Genomic DNA, 20,399 nt, shown 5'->3' on the forward strand with positions numbered 1-20,399 from the left:
ACAGCTCCCACCTGAGAGGGGGATATCTCAGCCCAGCACCCTGGCTCCACTCACTCTTAAATTATTTATCCATAGGGTAACATCTTCAACAGGAGAGACCAAGGGAGTCCCACATCAGAAAATCCCATAGTTCAGTGGTTAGACCACTCTCCTGAGCAGTGGGAAATCACTTCTCCCCCTCTAGCAGAGAGAGCTGGTATCAAACCTCGATCTCCCACATCCAGGCAAGTGCTCTAATAACACTAGGATGAAAGCTGTAAAATGAGGGACAGCACCTTCTCTGGCTGTTTGCCTGGAGTGAAGCAGGCACCTAACTAAATTCCTCAAGCAACAGGTTAGGCAGTGAGCCCAGACAGTAGGTTCCCCTTCATGGGCTGATAAAGAGAGATAGACTCCTCCCTGCAGACCAGACTTACGCCTGGACTACACACATTGCTTAGGGCTGTGAAAAAGTTCATGCTGCGTCCGTGATGTAGTAAATTGACCTAACACCTCCCCTCCCCTACCGTACATGCTGCTAGGTAAGTGGAAAAATTCTTCCATTGACGTAACCACCACCTCTCGAAGGAGTGGATTTACTACAGTGACGGAAAAACCTCCTTTGTCACCGTAATAAATGTCTCCGGTACTGTCCAGGGGAGCTGTGCCCCTGTAACACTTCTAGATACGCCGTGCGGTGCTCAGCTGTCAGCAGGGCTGGACTCAGCACATGCCTAGCTTAGGGCTCCTGCTCTAGCCGGCTGTGGGCCGCATTCTAACGCCCCTCTCTCCTCTCCGTGCACCGCAGGGGCAGTCCAGGCGCGAGACTCTGCTCTCGAGCTGGCACTGCTTTGCCTGTGATTTTCTAGGTACCTAAATGTTAGGTGCTGTGATACTCAGCAGTGTCCAAGTCCCTTTGGGGACTCCACCCCCATCTCTCCGTGCCGCAGCTCCCCAGGGGTAACGTGGGGAGAGCAGCACTTTTCCTGCCTCCCCGGGCCCTGTGATGACACCCCCGCCTCGACTGAAGCGCCTAGTTCCTACCGTCGTAAAAGTGACCGAGTACCTACTACTCTTTAAAGGGGAGGGCGCGACGCCCAGAGATTCGGAGAAAAGCAGTCGAGCTACAGCTCCCGTGGGGACCCGAATGGCAGCCGCTAAAGAGGGGCTAGGTAAACAAACCCCTCCGGACAGAGCCCCCCGGGGTGCGGAAGGGGGACGACGCTGACGCCTCACACACACAGCAAGGGCAGCCACTCCCGCCCTCTGCTCTCCCTGGCTTCTCTCCCTCGCCTGGCCTCTCCCCCTGCTCCCGGCCGGCAGGGGGTCGGGCTGCGCGCACACATTCACACACACGTGTCCCCGCCCCCTCCCGCACTCACCCGCCGCCCTGTGCGTGGTGCTCCCGTCACAGGGGGGTGGGGGGGATTGGGCCGGGCGGAGCCGCACGTCGCCTCCACGTCAGCGCTGATGCAGCCGCGCCGCTGCGGGGGCGCTGAAAAAATGGCGCCCGGGACGGCTCCCCGACCCCGCTGTTACAGAAGGAGGAGCCCAGGTTTAGGCAGCCGTAGCCGCCAGCGCCGATTGGTTACAAATGGGACTCAACGGCCAGCGCCGCACCAACCGCCGCCACGGGCTCACCAGCCTGGCACCTGATTGGTTGCGAGAGGGACGCGTCCGTTCTCTCAGGTCTCCCCTCTCCCCGTGTGGGAGCTGTCTGTAGGCATCGCGCCGCGCTCTCCGTGGGGAGGTGCTGCCTAATAGCTTGGGGCCTGAGCCCGTACCCTGCACAGAGGCACGGGTAACCTGTGGGGTGCGGCTTGCCTACGCAGTCTTCATGGGCATGGCGGGGAGGGGTTGATGTCCCCTGCTAGCCAGGCCGGGGAGGGTGTAACTCACCCGATACACAGGCATTGGGGAGGATGTAACTGTGCCCCAACCCCACACTCACCCCATGCTGTAGACCCCCGTGGGAAGGGCAGAGGGTTTAGAGTTGAGGCTGCTGGGTTTTACACCGAGCTCTGCTACTGGTTTAGGTAACTTTGGCTAATCACTTCTCTGCCAGTGTTTACCTTTCTGTAAAATGGGTGTAAACTCTTACCTTAGGTGCCTGAGAACGGTAAAATACTCATGGGGGGGACATCTAGGGTGACCAGACAGCAAGTGTGAAAAATTGGGATGGGGTGGGGGGGTAATAGTAGTTTATATAAGAAAAAGACCTAAAAATCAGGATTGTCCCTATAAAATTGGGACATCTGGTCACCCTAGGAGCACCAGGAAGCCACTTCCTTTGTATAATATCGCTAAACCTGCTTGTTGTATTAGGAAATGGAATTGGCTGAGAACTTATGTATTTTCTTTCATCTGAAGATATCAAAGTATTGAGATCAATACAGCAAGACGTTAAGTGACCTGTTCAAGGATACACTTGTGAAATATCTTTGTTTAATAAAAAAAATAACCTTTAATTCAGATTATATTACTAAGAAATGGTTTTGTTTAGGTGTCTAAATCACATGTATTAATTCTATATTTTTAAAAAATCCCAAAATCCTTGTATAGTATATCAGAAAGTTGCCAATAGATAAACATAGCCACCAGTCTCACTTTTATGTTCTCTCCCCCTATAACCAAAGGGATATATTTAATGACTATAAATAATGTTTGATACTTACCGTGCATTTGACATATTTGCTGTCTTCTGGAAGGTATAATATTGGTAGCCTTAATTTTGATTATGCTGAAATTCTATGTAAATATTTGGGCCATGGAGATTATTGCTGCTGTTCTAGTATGTCTTCTCTTACAAATGCTTAATGTTTCACAATATGCAAAAAGAGAAGAAGGATGATCCTGTGTTAGGGCACTCACTTGGAGAGCTGGAGTTGATTCACCTGCTTCATCACAACTTCTGTGTGACTTTGGACAAGTCACTTAAGCCCAGATCCTCAAAGGTATTTAGGCACATAACTCTTACTGAAATCAATGGGATTTAGTCTCCCAAATACTTCTAAGGTTCTGTGCCTCTGTAAAATGGGATAATACTTCCCTACTTCACAGTGGTATTGAGAGGATAAACACAATACAGATTCTGAAGCGCTCAGATAGTACACTAATGGGGGCCAATAAGTACAAATATCCCTATGTACAAAATTTTAAGAGTATACATGAAAGGAAGGAAGAAATTGTCAGTGTTTGCTGTATAAACTCTTCAAGTAGAATGCCAAGTGTTATGTTTGAGACTCAAGTGTTTATACAATGTGTTTTACATAGCATGTTTATACAGCACGCAACTTTTATTCTGAAGTCACCTCTTAATGCACTGTCCCACCAATACTGTGTGTAATAATAATGCATTTCTTCTATGTGCTTGCTTAAGTATTTGAGAACCTATTCAGTAGTGGATTGTTTTTTTAAAAAAGCAAAGATCTGAATTAATTTTCAGATAAATTTACTATGATTAATGAGTTGGGGAAGTGTCAGGACTGGTTATGTTTTGTTCACTCTCATCCTCCCAAGTAAATAGGTCAGGTTTTCAATCTCATTCACTGAGTGAGAGAGACAAAATCTGGGCATCTGTCCTGTTTACGGATCGTGATTGGCTGGCTCCACCTCTGGTCCTACTGTTGAGGCACAAACAAAGTGACATTTATCAAACTTTCAGCTTTAGGTTTGTTTATGTTCCCTTGTTTAATCAGTTCCTAGTAGATGTTTCTCTATTAAAATGTTATTTAGCACAACTGGCAAAAATAAACATGATGCATATAAAGTAATTGTAGTAACCTAAATATTATCACTTTTGAAATGTTTTTGTTCTGATCCTACATTTCCTTTGTTGAAATATTGAACAACATCCCCTTCCTGTTTTCAGTTCTTTCCACCTTCTCTTATTCATTGTGACTTCCTGTGTGCTTCCCTTTTGAGGGTTTTGTGTTGGTGTTGCTCTTTCCTAGTTTTCTTACTCTAACCCTTTCCTGTTAGTATGGTAGTCAATTAACCCCCTTGGCCAAGGGTGAGCAAATGCTTTGGCCCGAGAGCCACATCTGGATTGGGAAATTGTATGCAGGGCCATGAATGTAGGGCTGGGGTTTGGGAGGGGTTGCAATATCCTGGAATGGGTTCAGGGCAAGGAATGCAGGAAGAGTGTGGGGTGCACGAGGGGGCTCAGGGCAGGGGTTTGGGGGCAGGGTACGGCAGGGGCTCAGGATAGGGAGTTGGGGTGCAGGAGGGGGTGTGGAGTGTGGGAGGGGGCTCAGGGCAGGCGGTTGGGGTGCAGGAGGGTGTGGCAGGGGGCTCAAGGCAGGACGTTAGGAGGCTCAGGGCAGGGGTTTGGGGTGCAGGCTCTGTCCTGGCACCATTCACCTTGAGCGACTCTGGGGTGGCAGCGCCGCACAGTGGGGCTAAGACAGGTTTCCTGCCTGCCCTGGCCCTGCGCTGCTCCTGGAAATGGCCAGCATGTCTGGCAATGGCTCCTGGGGATACGGTGGGGCAGGTGGCTCCGCCATGCACTGCCTTCGCTTGCAGGTACCACCCCCAAAGCTCCCATTGTCCACTATTCCCCGTTCCCGGTCAGTGGGAGCTGCAGGGAGCAGTGCCTGCAGGTGAGGGCAGCGCACGGAGCCCTCTGCCCCCCACCTTTCCCCAGCGGCTGCAGGGACGTGATGCTGGCCACTTCTGAGAGCGGTGCAGGGGTAGGGCAGGCAGGGAGCCTGCCTTAGCCTCGCTGTGCCACAGGGCTGGCAATCCCACAGACCAGATTGAAAATTCAGACGGGCCAGATCTGCCCTGCAGGCTATAGTTTGCCCTTCTCTACACTAAACGCTGTGGCAACTAATTGAAAGCTTTTGATCAAATAATTTGACTTAAAATGTTATGTCAATTATAAAATATTTAACTGAATATGCAGATAAGACTCTAAGGAACTAGCAAGCCTGAAAATTTTGAAGACAGCTATTTAAATGGCATCATTAAAACAACATTAAGCTTTAGACATAATTTATAAAGCTCAGAATCTTTAATGCGACATTCAGCTTGACCTAAAACTTTACATGGGTGTGATTGAGATGTCATCAAAAGCTTTTTCTCGGAAATGTAGTTACAAATGGTGATGGTTAGGGATTTACGTGCCTATGCTAAATAAAAGAATTAGTTTGAGTGGGTTTCATGTTCATTTGAACCAGATTTAGGTTTTCTGCCCTTCAGCATGAAGTTAAAAAAGAGAAAAACACTTATCTTTTGTATAATATGCTAGGTAAATGATGGATATAAATCATCTCTCATCTTTCCAATGACTTGCTAGCACCTTGCAACTTTCAAAACCAGGTTTTAAAGGTTAATTTATTACAGCTTTCTTTATACCACTTTGTTTAGCATTCCAATATGATCTTGCCTCAAATGTTTTTAATTGCGTATACATTTTGAATGGTAACCTGGAAACTGAGACCCCAGCCTCTCAAACTCAAATGAAAGCCAAGAGGCAGGAAACCAAAGAGATTGCATTCTAGAGCAGCAGAAAGGATGGACCAAATTCAGCTCTGGTATAAATGGGCATGGCTCCATTGAAGCCAGTGGAGCTGTGCCCATCAAAGCCAGAGCTAAGTTTTGCTCAGAGGACCAATGCTATGAACGGGGAAAAGGTGGTGAGGAATAAAATTGTTGCATTCTTGCAACAATAAGTTTGGGGCAGTATCTGTTTTTACTTAGTTGAGACCCAGACCTTGCATGTACTAGAGCAGGGGTTCTCAACCTTTTTCTTTCTGAGGCCCCCCTCAACATGCTATAAAAACTCCAGGGAACTCAGGGCTTCAGGCCAGGGGTGGGCCTTTGGGCATAGGCATAGTTTGACTTCTATTTTGGGGGGAGCAGGGGCCAGTGGGGCTTGGGCCAGCTCCATACAGCAGGGTCCAGAAAGGCAGCGCCACCTCCATCCCCTGACTCACTTTAGCAGGCTACCCAGCCTGTCTCGATTGAGTGTGGTGATGGTTCAGCTCAATAAGTTTGAAAACCGCTCAGCATACAGGGAGGGAGTAGCTACAGACTGTGTGCTCGTAGGGGGGTAGCTAGGGTCTTTGTGCGGGCAGGGTAGTAGCTTGGTGCAGGGAAGGGGATAGCTAGGGGCTGCGTACTAGGAGGGTTCCCCCTGTGGGCAATACTCCCCAACGGCTCTGCGGGCCACAGAGTGGGGTCCCCCTGCCTGGGCAGCTCTTACTGGCTGCATGAGCTGAGGAGCAGCTGCAACCGCAGGCACCAGCAGCAGATGACGGTGGAATGCTGTGGCAGCCTGCTCCATGACACCAGTCAGAACAGCAGCTGCCTGCACTGCCCGTCTCTGGCTTCCCACCTTTGACCTGGCCAGGGGGTGGGGCCTCAGGTGTGAGGAGAAGAGGAAGCAGGGTGTGGAGCTGCCCCCGGAACTGCCCTGCTCTGGCACTGCAGTGTGGGGTGGAGTGCCAAGACTCAGGGTTTCAGCCCCTTGGCAGGGGGCACTGGGGCTCAGGATCTGGGTTTCAGCTGCAAGGTCCTGCAGCTCCTCTGAAAGGGCTTGTGGCCCCCCAGAAGGCTACAGACCCCCAGTAGAGAACCACTGTACTAGAGAAGTGTATCAGTTTAACTAAAATCACTTTAAAAATTATTGTGATTACAAATTAGTGCAAATTCCTAATATAGCAGCACTCAAGCCAATGTAACCATATGACCATGATTGAGGGAAACTCGGTGTCTTAGTAACTACCACAACACAGAGCCCCCTATGGTTCTGTCCTCAGTCACACACCATGGGCCTGAACACAGCCTAGAGTAGCAAGGAGCCCTCCTTCTCCACCCGGGAGTGTCAAAACAGGTCCTTTATTGTTCTCACAGCGAGACAAAGGGCTCTCAGTAATGAACAGGGTTTTTCTGCAGACTCAGGCAAGCATCAGTACTACGATAATACCCAGTCCATGTTGTCAAGCTTTTCTGAGCAATCATAAGGGCTAGAAACTTTTGTTTTTAAATAAAAGTTAAGCGTCCGATGTAATCTATAACTAGGTCGTACGGCCATTAGCATGGCCTATGGTGTCTGTACCTTCATCTGGCTCTGTATTGCTTTAGTGTTAATTGGTATTTTACCAATGAAAGCTAAATCAGTGTAAGCAGTGGGCAAAACTGGTTTAATTGTTTCTACATTTTGGGTTTGTACCAGTATAACTATAATTTTACAATTACAGTTTAATAAAACCCATGTATATTTCAATTACACATAAGGGCCATATTGATTGTACTTTTGTGAAATGTACCTGTGGGGGCTGTGAAATATTCTAGAAAACTTGTAGTCTGTGGAGGGTTACATGAAGTTAGAAAAGGGGTTACATTGTATATAAAAACATTCTTATTAGGATTTAGGGAGTCAGTTCTTGGCCATTTGGAGATTATGCATTATAATGCTTGACAGGAAAATAAAGATTTTGTGCATGTTGTTGCAACAGTACTGTGTTGAAGAATTTTGTTTTGTTATGCATTGTTGTAATTGCTTCCTGAGTGCATGTTTCAATGACGCAATCCCTATTTAAGTGTTATATACTTTTGTAAATTTATACTAGTTACATGTGTAACAGAACTGCTGTTCCAACCATTTTCAGGTGTTGTACACATTAAGACATTGTGAAATGTGCTTTTGCTAGGATAAAAAGACAGCTGTAATTCAGATGTTGAAGTCTGATATATCATGCATCCTGAGAATCTTATAATGTTTCATTTTTCTGTATTTTCTTCTATGTTGTTTATTATGCCAGAATACTCGGTTATATTTTTTAGGGTAAGTGCTAGCCAAAAAATGCCCAGTATTTTATCTTCACTTAACTGTTTCTATGGAGCTCATTGTTTTGGATTTTTCTAGCAGGGCTTTTTATCCTGGTTTTGACTTAAATAATTTGTTGTTCAATTCCAACATTTTCTCCTTTGAAAGATTGCATACCTGTAAATATTTCAGAAGATGAATAAAAATAAATGGCAGTGGAGAGTGGGAGAGAGAGCTTTGAATTTTGGAATGTCATGCTCAACAGCTTATATGTAGATTGGTAGTGTTTACAGCAGACATACCATGCTTTTAAAGGAATCAGGATTTTGGGGGAAGTTTTCCAATGTCTAATGGACTTCATATAAATAAGTGTGAGAATTCTCAGTGAGAACATGAAACTAGAAGAGATTGTCTAGATTATATATGTAATCCTTCTGCTGGGTGGAGCTAGCAGAAACCAAGGCCAGGTTCAAAATCTAGGGGTTCCTTTCCATTGATACAACACAGAATGGGCTCAAGCCCCAACCCTGTAACTGGAGAAATTTACACACCAACCCTGGGTGCCGCTGAGAGGCTATACTATAATGGAAAAGCACTAGGGATAGCAAATGCTGTCACAGTATCAGTACAAGGTGGTACAGACAATCAAATGATTGCTGGAGAGCTTGATAGAATGTAGATACTGTATTTTAGCTATAACACTTCTGCTGCTGACCCATACTTACAACACATGATCTGTTAATTGGGTTTAAATGGCCATAAAAACATCAGTTGAAATCAAGTGTGTGAAGCTCTGAAGTTCATTTTTTCTGCCTGCTGAGTAATAAAGTTTGTATTCGTTTCCATGTGCGTTGCAACCTCAGCCTCTGGTAACTGCATGTTTTACATAACTGCTTCCTTCATTTAGAGAAAAATCCTGCCTGTGTATGCATGCACTACTGTCCTTTCACTAGCTCATAGCTGCAGGTGGACTAATCTACAGCAACCCTCCCAGATTTTATTTTTAAGCTTCTCATAATTATCTGCATTACTTCTCCTGGCACTCCCAATTAGCAGTAGAATTAAACTGACTTGATTCTTGTTAGTACTATTTTTGCTGCTCACAGGATTCTGAATATTAGGAGTGAAAACTCTGTATTGTTGATTTTACTCGTGCTGTGTGCAGAAAAACCAAAGTGCAGCAGTTCACAGTTTGAAGCTTATCTTTATAACTCCATGAAATACCAACTTCACTTTTGAGAGCTTAAATTCTACAGAAACTGATGGCTTAGGGCCTCCTTCCAGCCTGTGAAAATGTCTTACTTGCCACTGATTTTTTTTTTTTTTTTAGTCCGTGATCAATTTACAAAGCTGTATGCAGAAATATGGTGCTCTGATCCTTCAGCCTACTAGACCTTAGTTTGGTGGCAAGAACATGACATCTGACTCTATTTCTTTAGTGCACTGATGTTTTAAACAAAATACATTGTTAAAGATTTTCTGTATTTTCATTTATTTTGCAAGAATATCCTCATTTGAGGAAAGCTTTGGTTACTGAAGATGGAGTAAGACAGAGAATACAGATTTTGTTTCTGTAGCAGAGTTTAGGTCATCTTGGCCATATGAGAAATCTCAGCAGATATGCTTGCAAGAGAAAAGAAGCCAAAGCTATTGCTTTTTGGAGGGAAGAGAAATGAGCCTCTATTCTTACAAGTTAGATGTAGTATCTTTTTCTTATCTTCAATAAGTGTGGGCCCTTTACCTCCAATATAACAAAACTCCAAGAGCAAGAATGTCCCCATGAGTCCAGGCATTCAACAAAGACAACAATTCACAAACTCTTGATCCTGAGAAACACTTTTTCCATAGTACATCTTTCAAGATAGAGATTCCACAAACTTGTAAAATTGCTCGTCATTAACAAGTTCCTATGCACAGACACTAAAGTCCCCACTCACCAACTTGAAAGCGTCTTCAAAGATTGAAAGATTTTTAAAACCTTGTTCACAAAGCTCCCTTCTGTCTATACCAGTTTTTACATTTGTTGAGCCATGACCCCTGCTGCCAACCTCATCCTGTTATCCATGAAAGGCTCAAAAGATTGTCGTTGAAGGATTTGTGTCACAGGAAGAATCAAAAGAGGATTTGGGGAGCAGGGGAGGCTGATACTGAAGTATTTTGGAGAGACGTTTGATAAGGGGAATAGTGCTGTCTGGAGAAAGTTAGAAAGAGCTGACTGTGTGGGTGTGTTTTCTTTTCTCCTTCCCTGCCTGGTGTTCAGCTTGGAGACAAGATTGTTCCAAGAGCCTGTTAAACCAGCTCTAACCTTATACACTCGAGGCTGTGAAAAATGGCTTATGTTATAAAATAGTGGTGTCACAAATGACTTTGAGAGTTTTACATTTAGTGGCCACATTTCTTTGAATGCTTCAAAAAAGCCCTACAAGTATGAATGCAAAAGCCAGTCTAAATGGTTTATTGTTAAATGATATGCAATACGTAGAACTGGGTTATAAAGGACCTTAAAAGGTCATCTAGTCCACCCCCTGCTCAAAGCATGACTAATCCCCAGATAGATTTTCACCCTAAATCCCTAAACAGCCTATTCAAGGATTGAACTCACAGCCCTAAGTTTAACAAACCAATTCTTAAACCACTGAGCTATTCCCTATTTAAACAGAGATTACAACTAAGATGAAAACATCTTTTTGAGTCTTTTTAAATCGACTGTAAAAGTGTGAAATTTAACCCAACTTTTGTTTTCCATATAGTATCTACCCAAACCACACTATTGTTGCTGTTACTGCCACTTCTACCAGAGACTTGCGGGGGACCATGATCCTGGACAGCAAGAGGCCGACTCTTATACTGCAAGAGAATAGAAAGGGCTAAACCAATCTCTCACAGAGAAGCATGAGAGTGGCTTAAAAAATGGAGAATCTAAAAAGATGCTGATTCTGCTAAATTTTCCTCTTTTCTTTGATCGTAGAATCATAGAACTGGAAGGAACCTCAAGAGTCAAGTTGTCTGCACTCATGGCAGGACTAAATATTACCTAGACCATCCCTGACAGCTGTTTGTCTTACCTGCTCTTAAAACTCTCCAATGATGGAGACTCCACAGCCTCCCTAGGCAATTTATTCCAGCGCTTAACCACCCTGACAGGACATTTTTCCTAATGTCCAACCTAAACCTCCCTTGCTGCAATTTAAGCCCATTGCTTCTTGTCCTATCCTCAGCAGTTAAGAAAAACAATTTTTCTTCCTCCATGTAACAACCTTTTACATACTTGAAAACTGTTATCATATCCCCTCTCAGTCTTCTCTTTTCCAGACTAAGCAAACCCAGTTTTTTCAATCTGCCCTCATCGGTCATGTTTTCTAGACCTTTCATCGTTTTTGTCGCTCTTCTATGGACTCTCTCCAATATGTCCACATCCCTCCTGAAATGTGGTGCCCAGAACTAGACACAACACTCCAGTGCCTAATCAGTGCAGCGTAGAAGAATTACTTGTGTCTGCTTTCAACGCTCCTATTAATATATCCCAGAATGATGTTCGCTTTTTTGGCAACAGCATTACATCATTGATTCTGTTTAGCTTGTGGTCCACTATGACCCCAGATCCCTTTCCGCAGTGCTCCTTCCTAAGCAGCCATTTCCGATTTTGTGTGTGTACAACTGATTGTTCCTTCCAAAATGGAGTACTTTCATTTGTCCTTGTTGCATTTCATCTTATTTACTTCAGACCATTTATCCAGTTTGTTGAGATCATTTTGAATTATAATCCTATCCTCCAAAGCATTTGCAACCCCTCCCAGCTTGGCGTCATCTGCAAACTTTATAAGTGTACTCTCATACCATTATCTAAATCATTCATGAAGATATTGAACAGAACCGGACCCAGAACTGATCCCTGTGGGACCGCCCTTGTTATGCCCTTCCAGCATGATTGTGTTCCACTGATAACTACTCTCTGGCACGGTTTCCAACCAGTTTTGCACCCACCTTATAGTAACTCCATCTAGATTGCATTTCCCTAGTTTGTTTATGAGATGGTCCTGCAAGACAGTATCAAAAGCTTTATTAAAGTCATGTCTACAGCTTCCCCCACTCCACAAGGCTTGTAAACCTGTCAAAGTCAACCTGTCAGGTTGGTCTGACACAATTTGTTTTTGACAAATCCATGCTGACTGTTACTTATCACCTCATTATCTTCTAGATGTTTTCAAACTGATTGCTTAATTATTTGCTCTATTATATTTCAGGTACAGAAGTTAAGCTGACTCATCTGTAATTTCCCAAGTAGTCGTTATTTCCCCTTTTATAGATTGGCACTATATTTTCCCTTTTCGAGTCATCCAAGAATGTATTGGATAATCTGAGCCCTGCTCTGTTGTTTTCCCAAGAGATATCTCGGTAGCTGAAGTCCCCCATCACCACCAAATCCTGTGCTTTGGTTGATTTTGTTAGCTGTTTAGAAAAAGTCACATCCACCTCTTCTTCCTGGTTAGATGGTCTTAGTAGATCCCTACCATGACATCATATTTTAAAAATATTAAAAATGTATCACCCTTGTTTTTTACCCCTTTTCTCCTTATCCAGAGACTTTCAACAAGTCTGTCTCCTATTTCCATCTCAACCTCAGTCAAAGTGTATACGTCAACAGGCAAGGGGAAGTGCGCTTCTCGGCTCTCTGTCAGGAGGTGCTCCATCTATGGGACTTCTGCATCAGCCATGAGATCCTCCTAGAAGCTTGTCACCTTCCCAGTATCAGGAATACATTGGTGGACCAGCTCGGCAGGGACTTATCCTCTCACCATGAGTGGTCGCTCCATCCAGAGGTAGCCTGCATGATCTTCCAAAGGTGGGCATAACTCCCCAAGTGGACCTGTTCACCACCAGACAGAACAGGAAATGCCACCAGTTTTGTTCTCAGAAAGGCCTGAACAAGGGCTCCCTCTCCAATGCCTTCCTCCTGTCATTGTCAGGGAGCCTGATGTACGCGTTCCCTCCAATTCCAGCAGGGCTCTGGCAAAGATCAAGCGAGACAGGGTACAGGTTATCATGATTGCCCTAATGTGGCCTCACCAGCATTGGTTCAGCATGCTCAAGAGCCTGTCAGCGGCCTCTCCCTGGCCCCTGCCCAAGCAACCGGCCCTGCTGTCACAGGAGCATGGTCGGCTCTTACGTCCCAACCTCAGGTCCCTCCACCTCTTGGCGTGGATGCTGTGTGGCTGAAACTGGAGGAACGGGCCTGTTAGGAAGGAGTCCAAGAGGTCCTCCTGGAAAGTAGGAAGCCCTCAACTAGACTGACTTACCTGGCAAAGTGGACAAGGTTTCCCCACTGGATGTCCGAACAGGGCATTTCTCCCTCGCATTGCTCCATACAGGCTATCTTGGACTACCTGGTCCATTTGAGGAACTAGGGCCTGGCACACTCTTCCATTAGAGTTCATGTCACAGCCATCTCCGGTTTTCATCCACCAATCCAAGGACACACAGTGTTCTCCCATGATATGATGGTCAGATTCCTGAGAGGGCTGGAGAGACTCTTCCCGCAAATACAAGCTCCTGTCCTGCAGTGGGATCTTAACTTGGTCCTCTCTAGGCCTACTGGCCCTCCCTCTGAGCCACTGGGTTCCTGCTTCTTTTCCCACCTGTCATGGAAGGTCACGTTCCTCGTGGCAGTGACATCAGCGAGACGGGTCTCTGAGATTAAAGCCTTGACTTCAGAACCTCTGTACACGGTCTTCTACAAAGATAAGGTTCAGTTGCGGCCCCACCCAGCCTTCCTGCTGAAGGTGGTTTCTTCCTTCCATATGAACCAGTACATCTTCCTCCAGGTGTTCTGTGCCAAACTGCACAAGACCAGTGAAGAAAGGCGTCGTCACTCCCTGGATGTCCAGAGGGCCTTGGCTTTTTACTTAGAGCATACCAAACCTTTCTGTAAATCGATTCAACTCTTCATTGCTACAGCGGATAAGATGAAGGGTCACCCGGTGTCCTCGCAGAGGATTTCCAATTGGATTACCTCGTGGATAAGGACCCCATGCAACACATCTCGAAGAACACTGGTTACGGAAAAGGTAACTGTCTTTGTCTGGTTTGTGCATCTTCAGTAATAAAGATTCTGCAAGCCATATTTTGCCCTCAAACACGTGTGTAGCTTCATTTTTAGTAAACAGACTTATACGAGGAGCCAATCCGTCAGTAAACAGAGAGAAATAGATGGATTCCTCTCATAAAACTGGTTGAACAATCTTTTTCCACTCATGATTGTGTCCTAGTATAGCATGCCCTTGTCAGGATTATTTTGGGATGATTTATAATAAATCATGTATGGAAAGCATAATACATATATTTAAATGAGACGTGAAGTTATGCCCAGGAGATAGCATGAAATGTCACTTACAGTTAGAACCAGGTTGGTAATGATGAGAAGTTACATCTGATGGCTGTTGAGCAGCGTTTGTGAAATACATGGATTACCAGAGACAATATGTCACTGCAGAGAGCAAAAGGAAGCAGTATTGTTTATAATGCTGTTTATCAGCTTCACTACTGCTACTGAAAAGAAATATAGCTTTTATTATATATGGATAGAGATTAAAATTTATAAAGTGTATACATTTTCAGCCCTTGAAGCCACAGGGTATGGTGCCCTCATGTGGCTGTTTCATTTTCCTAGCACAGCTGTACAGTTTGTAATGAATGTTTTAGCTGTTCTGTTTACTAAAGAGCTTAACTAAATTCTGTCATTCATGGGTTTTATAAAACATACATGATACATTGTGTGTGTGTGTGTGTGTGTGTGTGTGTGTGTGTGTGTGTGTAATATAAATATTTACATCGAAAAATCACAGCAACCTGCAGAAAACGATGCAACCCTCATTGTTCTTTTGAGAAACTTCACTTCATGAACACACGTTGCTAACACATGCCTATGGATATACCCCTTAAGCATTTCAAGGGTAGAATTATCCTTCAGCCTTCTATTTCATGAATCATGCCCAGTATGAGATCAAAGTGCAAAAGCAATTCTGGCATGTGTTAGCAAGATGTGTTCACTAAGTGAAGTTTCTCAGAAGAACAGTGAGGGTTGCATCATTTTCTGCTGGTTCCTGTGATCTTTCGATGTAAATATTTATACCATTCCAAGACTTATGAAGGTAATCCTTGTCCAAGAATTTGAATGAACTAGGCAAGCAACTAACTGTAATAAACCCAAATTAAAATGGCTTCAGCAGAGCAGAATGTACCTTGTTCAGCAATTGAGCATTCATGCTGAGACAGTTGTGTACATATGATATATCCAGAGAGCAGCAAAGATCTAAATATTTGCAATAGAAAAACTGAAGGTTCTAAAATCATTTACAGTTTTGATAAAACTTGGCACAAATAGCATTTTATGTATTCAATGTCCTCTAAAAACTGCTTTTTGCTAACTTAAATTCAATACTGCATTTCATTATAAAGTTTTATCATTTTAAAGGTACACAATTTAAATACACAACGGTACTAAAGGATTCTAATTTACTCATTAATAGAAAATATTCCAGATCTGTGTTCACTGGCAATATAAAAAATAAGGGGAAAGTACAAGGAGAGACTAGTTCAGGGGGTTGCTAAAGAGGTATGGAGCCTTTAGCTGACTACATGGCCCATGTAAAATAAGTTGTGGTCTTAGATTCAACAAGGAAAGATGTTTGTTTACATCATAAATGATATTTGTTGGAACCCTAATTGCCAGTCTTAGCAGAGAGACCAAGAAAGCTATGGAAAGTGAACTAACACTCTCACCATTAAAGGTGATGGGAGTGACTAATTCACATCAGTTGAGAAACTTGGACTCCTGCTTTTCCTGTTTTGTGGCTAAATAGATTGAGATTTCAGTATTGTTAATCAGACCTCTTTCATGAACAGTAAATATCCTGTTTAATATCTATTTATTGAATTCCAAATAAACTGCTTAGTATTGCCATCTAGTGGACATAACTGGATTGCTATTTACCATTTCTTGGAAAAGTAAAAAGAAACTTGCATGAAAAAGGCAGACTGAAATTATCATATTATTTAACTTCTTAATTGACTTCCCATGGCAGAAGCTACAAGAACAACACATTTCTTCCTAAGGATCTTGGATAGCCACAAAATCGGCCCTATACTTATACTCTAATTCTATGAATGCTAAAGAGGCTGACAAAAACAAGATTTTAAAAGGAACCTATGTTTTCTTTGTGACGCTTTGAAAGTTCGGTGCTGCTGATTTCATGTGTTTTCCACTGTCACTTATGGTAGCATTTCCCAGCATCTGAGGCGCATCCTCCCAAAGGCCTCATGGTGGGCAGTGACAGTGATCATGGTGAGTAAGAGGAACATACACAGACCTCTTGATTATTTTCCAGAGTCTCAGCTTCTTTTTTAAAATTAGTTTCTGACTGTTACGGTTATTAAGACAACTTTCAAAATGTGTGACCCCAAGTGTAACCAAGGCAGCAGTGTCTGCTTGAGTTTGCAGAAAGCCTGAAGCAAGAGCTCCAAGGTGTGATCTGCCCCATTTAGTTTAATAGGTGCTAATTCAAAGGCCAATGATCACACTTTAACTACATCACATTACATTACACCATGTTATGAAGTGCTACACAAGCATTTCTTGAAGTCGGGGGAAGTAAGAGGCTTGAAGGATTAGTCTGGGTGTGTGGAAGACATATAAATTAAAATGAGCAAGCCTTTACCCACACATAGTGGGTCGAAGGGAGGCTTGATAGGAGTGTCCTTTCAGAAAAATGAAACCAATCTGAAGTTTGGGAAAGTTTCAAAAGTTTGGGAAACACTGGTTTGAGGATTGAGGCTTAGGTGAATAATTATTCAAATGAATCTAAAGTGTGTAGAAGTGAGGAAAAGTGGAAAAGTTAACAGTCATTAGAGGACTAGCCTGTTCAGAAACTTGATTGGGCACATGTTGATTTCAGTATCACTTGTGAGGATATTATTATTACTATTTATTTATTATTTGGACTGGCTGAAGTGTTTGCATTTTCTAATAACTTCAGAATCATAAGCCACAAAAACATTACAAATCACTGAGGGGACTTGAAATTACAACCCAAGAAGAAATTTCTGTACTTATTCTCTTTGAACATATGGAGAAAAATCTTGGCTTATTATTATAATGTAACATAAGACAATGTCAGTGTTCTCTAAAAAGTGCTCTATGGATAAGTGGGTACTGGATTGTAAAAACTTTATTCTTGATTCTTTTCTCAAACCTTGGCTCAACAGTTCCAAGAAATATCTACCAGACCCATGGATATTAAGTAAATATTGTACAGATCCTAGTAGGAAACAAACAGAAACTTGCTATGAGAAATGGACTGGCAACAGTCATAGGATATTTTACGTTCTGAGTAACGAAAAGTAATTTAGCTAAAAAAACAACATATCTTGTGCGTGATGTAACTTACACAGTATTTTTTTCAGAAACCATGATCCATAAAATTCTTAAGAACCTGATTCATGCTCCTTCAGATATGATGTAAGCCTTTATACTCTGTAGCATGCTTTACTTGTGTTTTGTGGCAAGACCCATGATTTTTGGAGCTTATTTTTGCAGAAAATTGGAAGTATTCTGGCACCATGAAATAGATAAATATTTAGAAAAATTAGGTTTCAACAGTATTGTCTATGTTGGTGATTTTAATATTTATTTTAATGAAAACTCTAAGTGTTTTTCACATATTTCAGGGTGCTGCCTAATTTCCAATTTTGTCACAGTATCTAATACCAATGTCATGCAAGCTGGGGAAGGTAATGGGAAAGGAAGAAGAGAAGAGCGTAACATGCTGCAGAATCTAATCAATATGTCATACTCCTTCCTTCAACCTGGCAGCAATATGGAAATACAGAAACAAGTGGAGTGGGAGGGAAACAGCCCAGATAGGGAGGAGGAGGTTTACAATAACAATGGATGATACATAGACAGCTCTTGGCATATTGAACACTGACCCAGTCTATTTATTAACTATTGTTTATTTAAAGTTAGTGAGATGCCGGCAGGTTGATGAGACACATAACTGACCTGTGGTACTCTGCTGTAATTATGAAAGGTGTAACACAGTAATGCTGATAAGAAATTGATCTCTATTTCCTGGGCCAGCTTACAAGCTTTGGTTCAGGGTCCAAAACACTATACCCAGAGCACATGATAAGGATCAATATCCAATTACTCCATTAGCTACTGTTACCGCTTACACAAGATATCATTGGGTATATCTACACTGCAAAAAAACCTCACAGAACCAAATCTCAGAGCCCAGGTCAATTGACATGGGCTCATGGGGCTTGGGCTGTTGAGCTAAAATTGCAGGGTAGATGTTTGTGTTTGGGCTGCAGTCTTGACTATGAGCCTCCCCTTCACGCAGGGTTTAAGAGCCCAGCCCCCACCTGAATGTCTACACTGCAATTTTTAGCCCCATAAGTCCAAGCACCGTGGGCCAGAGTCAGCTGACCCAGGTCAGCTGCAACTGTGTGACAGGTCTTTTATTACAGTGTAGATGTATCCATTGAGCTCATATGCTTAGTGGGATTCATAAAAGGACTGGATATTTATTGTGGACAGCATGACCTACTATTATGGCCTTCTAACTGTTTTTAGTTGCTTATAGTTTTGTCAAATGGTAACTTTCTAAACTAATCTTTTTGGGTGTGTCTTCACTGCAGAGTTAACTTGGGTGAGTAGCACCTGGATTAAATTAGCCAGAGTATGAGCAGCTACACTGCAAAGCCATTCTCAAGTGTGTCCACTCAGCTGCATCCACTCTGGTGCTGTACTCACTTATGTGAGGCACTAGGACTTCTGTGGGGGCATATGGCATGGTTCTTTGTACTGCAGTAAGCTGAGGTGGTTTGAAGATAGGAACTTTGATGTCTTGGAGATTCCTGATATTGTATTAAGCTCTTAATTATCAACAGACCTCATAATAATCCAGAAAAATGTATATATGTTATCAAACAATTGCTCAATATTATTTTATAAGCTAACTCATAAACAGCACAGTCCAACAGAGTATGAAGTAAACCAGTTTAAATGGGTGTAAAAGGATGTATCCAGTGATAAAGGATATCTTTGGGGGGTTCACACATCTATACACACACTATTCATTTTTTTATTCTCTTTATTTCCTTATGTTTGTAATATTTTAAAGTATTTAGAAAAAATCATATTTAGAAAAATATTGAGAGAGTTAAGGTTGTATTAATTGCTTAGCAGAAAAACTTCAAGAATGTTAACATTTAAAAAAAATATTGGCAAGCCAATCCATTTTCCACTGAATTAAAAATGTAAAGAATAAAAACTAAAAAATTACAAAATTCAGAGGTAATTCAACTTTAATCTGCCCCTGTACCTGATACCCCTCTTCGCCAAATGCATGAGACAATCTTATGCCTGCATCCCATACATCTTCATCATTGACACTAAGAACCTATGCTGTTCCACATCCTTGCTATTTTGGGTACTCTCAAATATACAGTACTCTACTATATATGTGCCCCCTATACAATCACAAACTTTAGTCCAATTCATCTTTCATTAACAAAGCAACACCAGTGTTCTCTTCCACATTTAATACTAGATGCAGACCAAAGACCTACTCAGCCCCAATGTTCCCAATATAGTTTCCTTTTGTCAGCCATTAGAAATCTTGCCACCATTTTAAATCTTTATCTACACACAGTGGTTCTCAAATTTGATTGCACCCCGCCTTCATTGTGTCTGTAGTCGCTTAAACCCTCCACTGGACAGCCGGAGGTTTTTTTTTTTGTTTTTTTGTTTTTAAAACATATAGCTTGTGTCTCCCTTGACACGTTGCCACACCTCCCTTAACTGCTGATCTACAGTGATCAGATTCCTGGGGGTGGAGGACTTTTTAAACCCTGCTTCACTTGCTATTTGGTTGCACAAACCTTGTTATGGAAAATCTTGGGTGGACTTCATTGAGATGTCCCTATCTTCAGGCTGTATAAAGTCCATAGGCAAACAAGATGTCAACTAGTTGTGATACTTCTCATAAGCATGTATTTACCTTACATATGGTTACATAGAGTTAAAGTTCTTCAGGGAATCTTGTCTCTCCTTTTATCTACTGTCCAATGTTCATGCATTATTTTTTTTTAATTTACCATAACTCTGGCATGATGTACATTTTCTGTGCAGAGTACATACACATTTAGGAGAGGTATCACATTTTTATTTATAGGACTTCAGAACTTCATCTCCGCTTGCAATTAATTTTTACATGATCTCTCCTGTCTCAAGGTATGTTGCAGGTTACTTATCTTCTTCTGTAGTCCTGCAGAGTTTAAGAATTTAGGATTTGTTTGGCTTCTTGAATAAAATAATCATGAATGGGTATAAACTGTTCAGGAAGGACAGGCAGGGGAGGAAAGGTGGAGGAGTTGCACTGTATGTAAGAGAGCAGTATGATTGCTCAGAGTTCCAGTATGAAACTGGAGAAAAGCCTGTTGAGAGTCTTTGGGTTAAGTTTAGAAGCTAGAGCAACAAGGGTGATGTAGTGGTGGGCATGTGCTATAGACCACCGAACCAGGAGGATGAGGTGGACAAGACTTTCTTCAGACAATTAACTGAAGTTTTCAGAACACAGGCCCT

The 20,399-nt window shown here is 42.7% G+C and overlaps 2 protein-coding genes across 5 annotated transcripts in view; one reads left to right on the forward strand and one right to left on the reverse strand.

Annotated features, from left to right (window-relative positions):
* Positions 1 to 1,488, reverse strand: part of CREM (cAMP responsive element modulator) — a 75,477-nt gene extending 73,989 nt beyond the window's left edge. The window contains exon 1 of one of the 3 annotated variants that reach the window (XM_075062220.1): positions 1,362 to 1,488. The gene's annotated coding sequence lies outside the window, so the exon portion shown is untranslated. The remainder of the gene's footprint in view (positions 1 to 1,361) is intronic. The other 2 variants (XM_032795309.2, XM_075062221.1) reach the window with 2 other exon arrangements.
* A 1,018-nt stretch (positions 1,489 to 2,506) lies between these two features.
* On the forward strand, positions 2,507 to 17,303 carry LOC116833646 (uncharacterized). Of its 2 annotated transcripts, none has more exons than XM_032795312.2 (4): positions 2,507 to 2,933; positions 13,576 to 13,818; positions 16,031 to 16,094; positions 17,015 to 17,303. In XM_032795312.2, exons 1-4 carry the CDS (start codon positions 2,796 to 2,798, stop codon positions 17,047 to 17,049), a joined length of 480 nt encoding a protein of 159 aa, XP_032651203.1. In that variant the 5' UTR covers positions 2,507 to 2,795; the 3' UTR covers positions 17,050 to 17,303. The 2 variants fall into 2 exon arrangements, with proteins under 2 accessions (XP_032651203.1, XP_032651201.1); XM_032795310.2 differs by having other exon boundaries at positions 13,123 to 13,818; positions 17,015 to 17,298.
* Positions 17,304 to 20,399: the final 3,096 nt, after the last annotated feature.

The sequence above is a fragment of the Chelonoidis abingdonii genome, chromosome 2, assembly GCF_003597395.2.
Source record: "Chelonoidis abingdonii isolate Lonesome George chromosome 2, CheloAbing_2.0, whole genome shotgun sequence".
NCBI classification, from domain to species: domain Eukaryota; kingdom Metazoa; phylum Chordata; order Testudines; family Testudinidae; genus Chelonoidis; species Chelonoidis abingdonii.

Excerpts from the sequence above, each read along its gene's own strand:
- LOC116833646 (XM_032795310.2), top strand. The coding sequence starts at position 13,249 with ATGATGGTCAGATTCCTGAGAGGGCTGGAGAGACTCTTCCCGCAAATA. Across the intron at positions 13,819-16,030 it reads GAACACTGGTTACGGAAAAG|CATTTCCCAGCATCTGAGGC; the intron begins GTAACTGTCTTT and ends CACTTATGGTAG. Across the intron at positions 16,095-17,014 it reads GGGCAGTGACAGTGATCATG|TTCCAAGAAATATCTACCAG; the intron begins GTGAGTAAGAGG and ends TTGGCTCAACAG.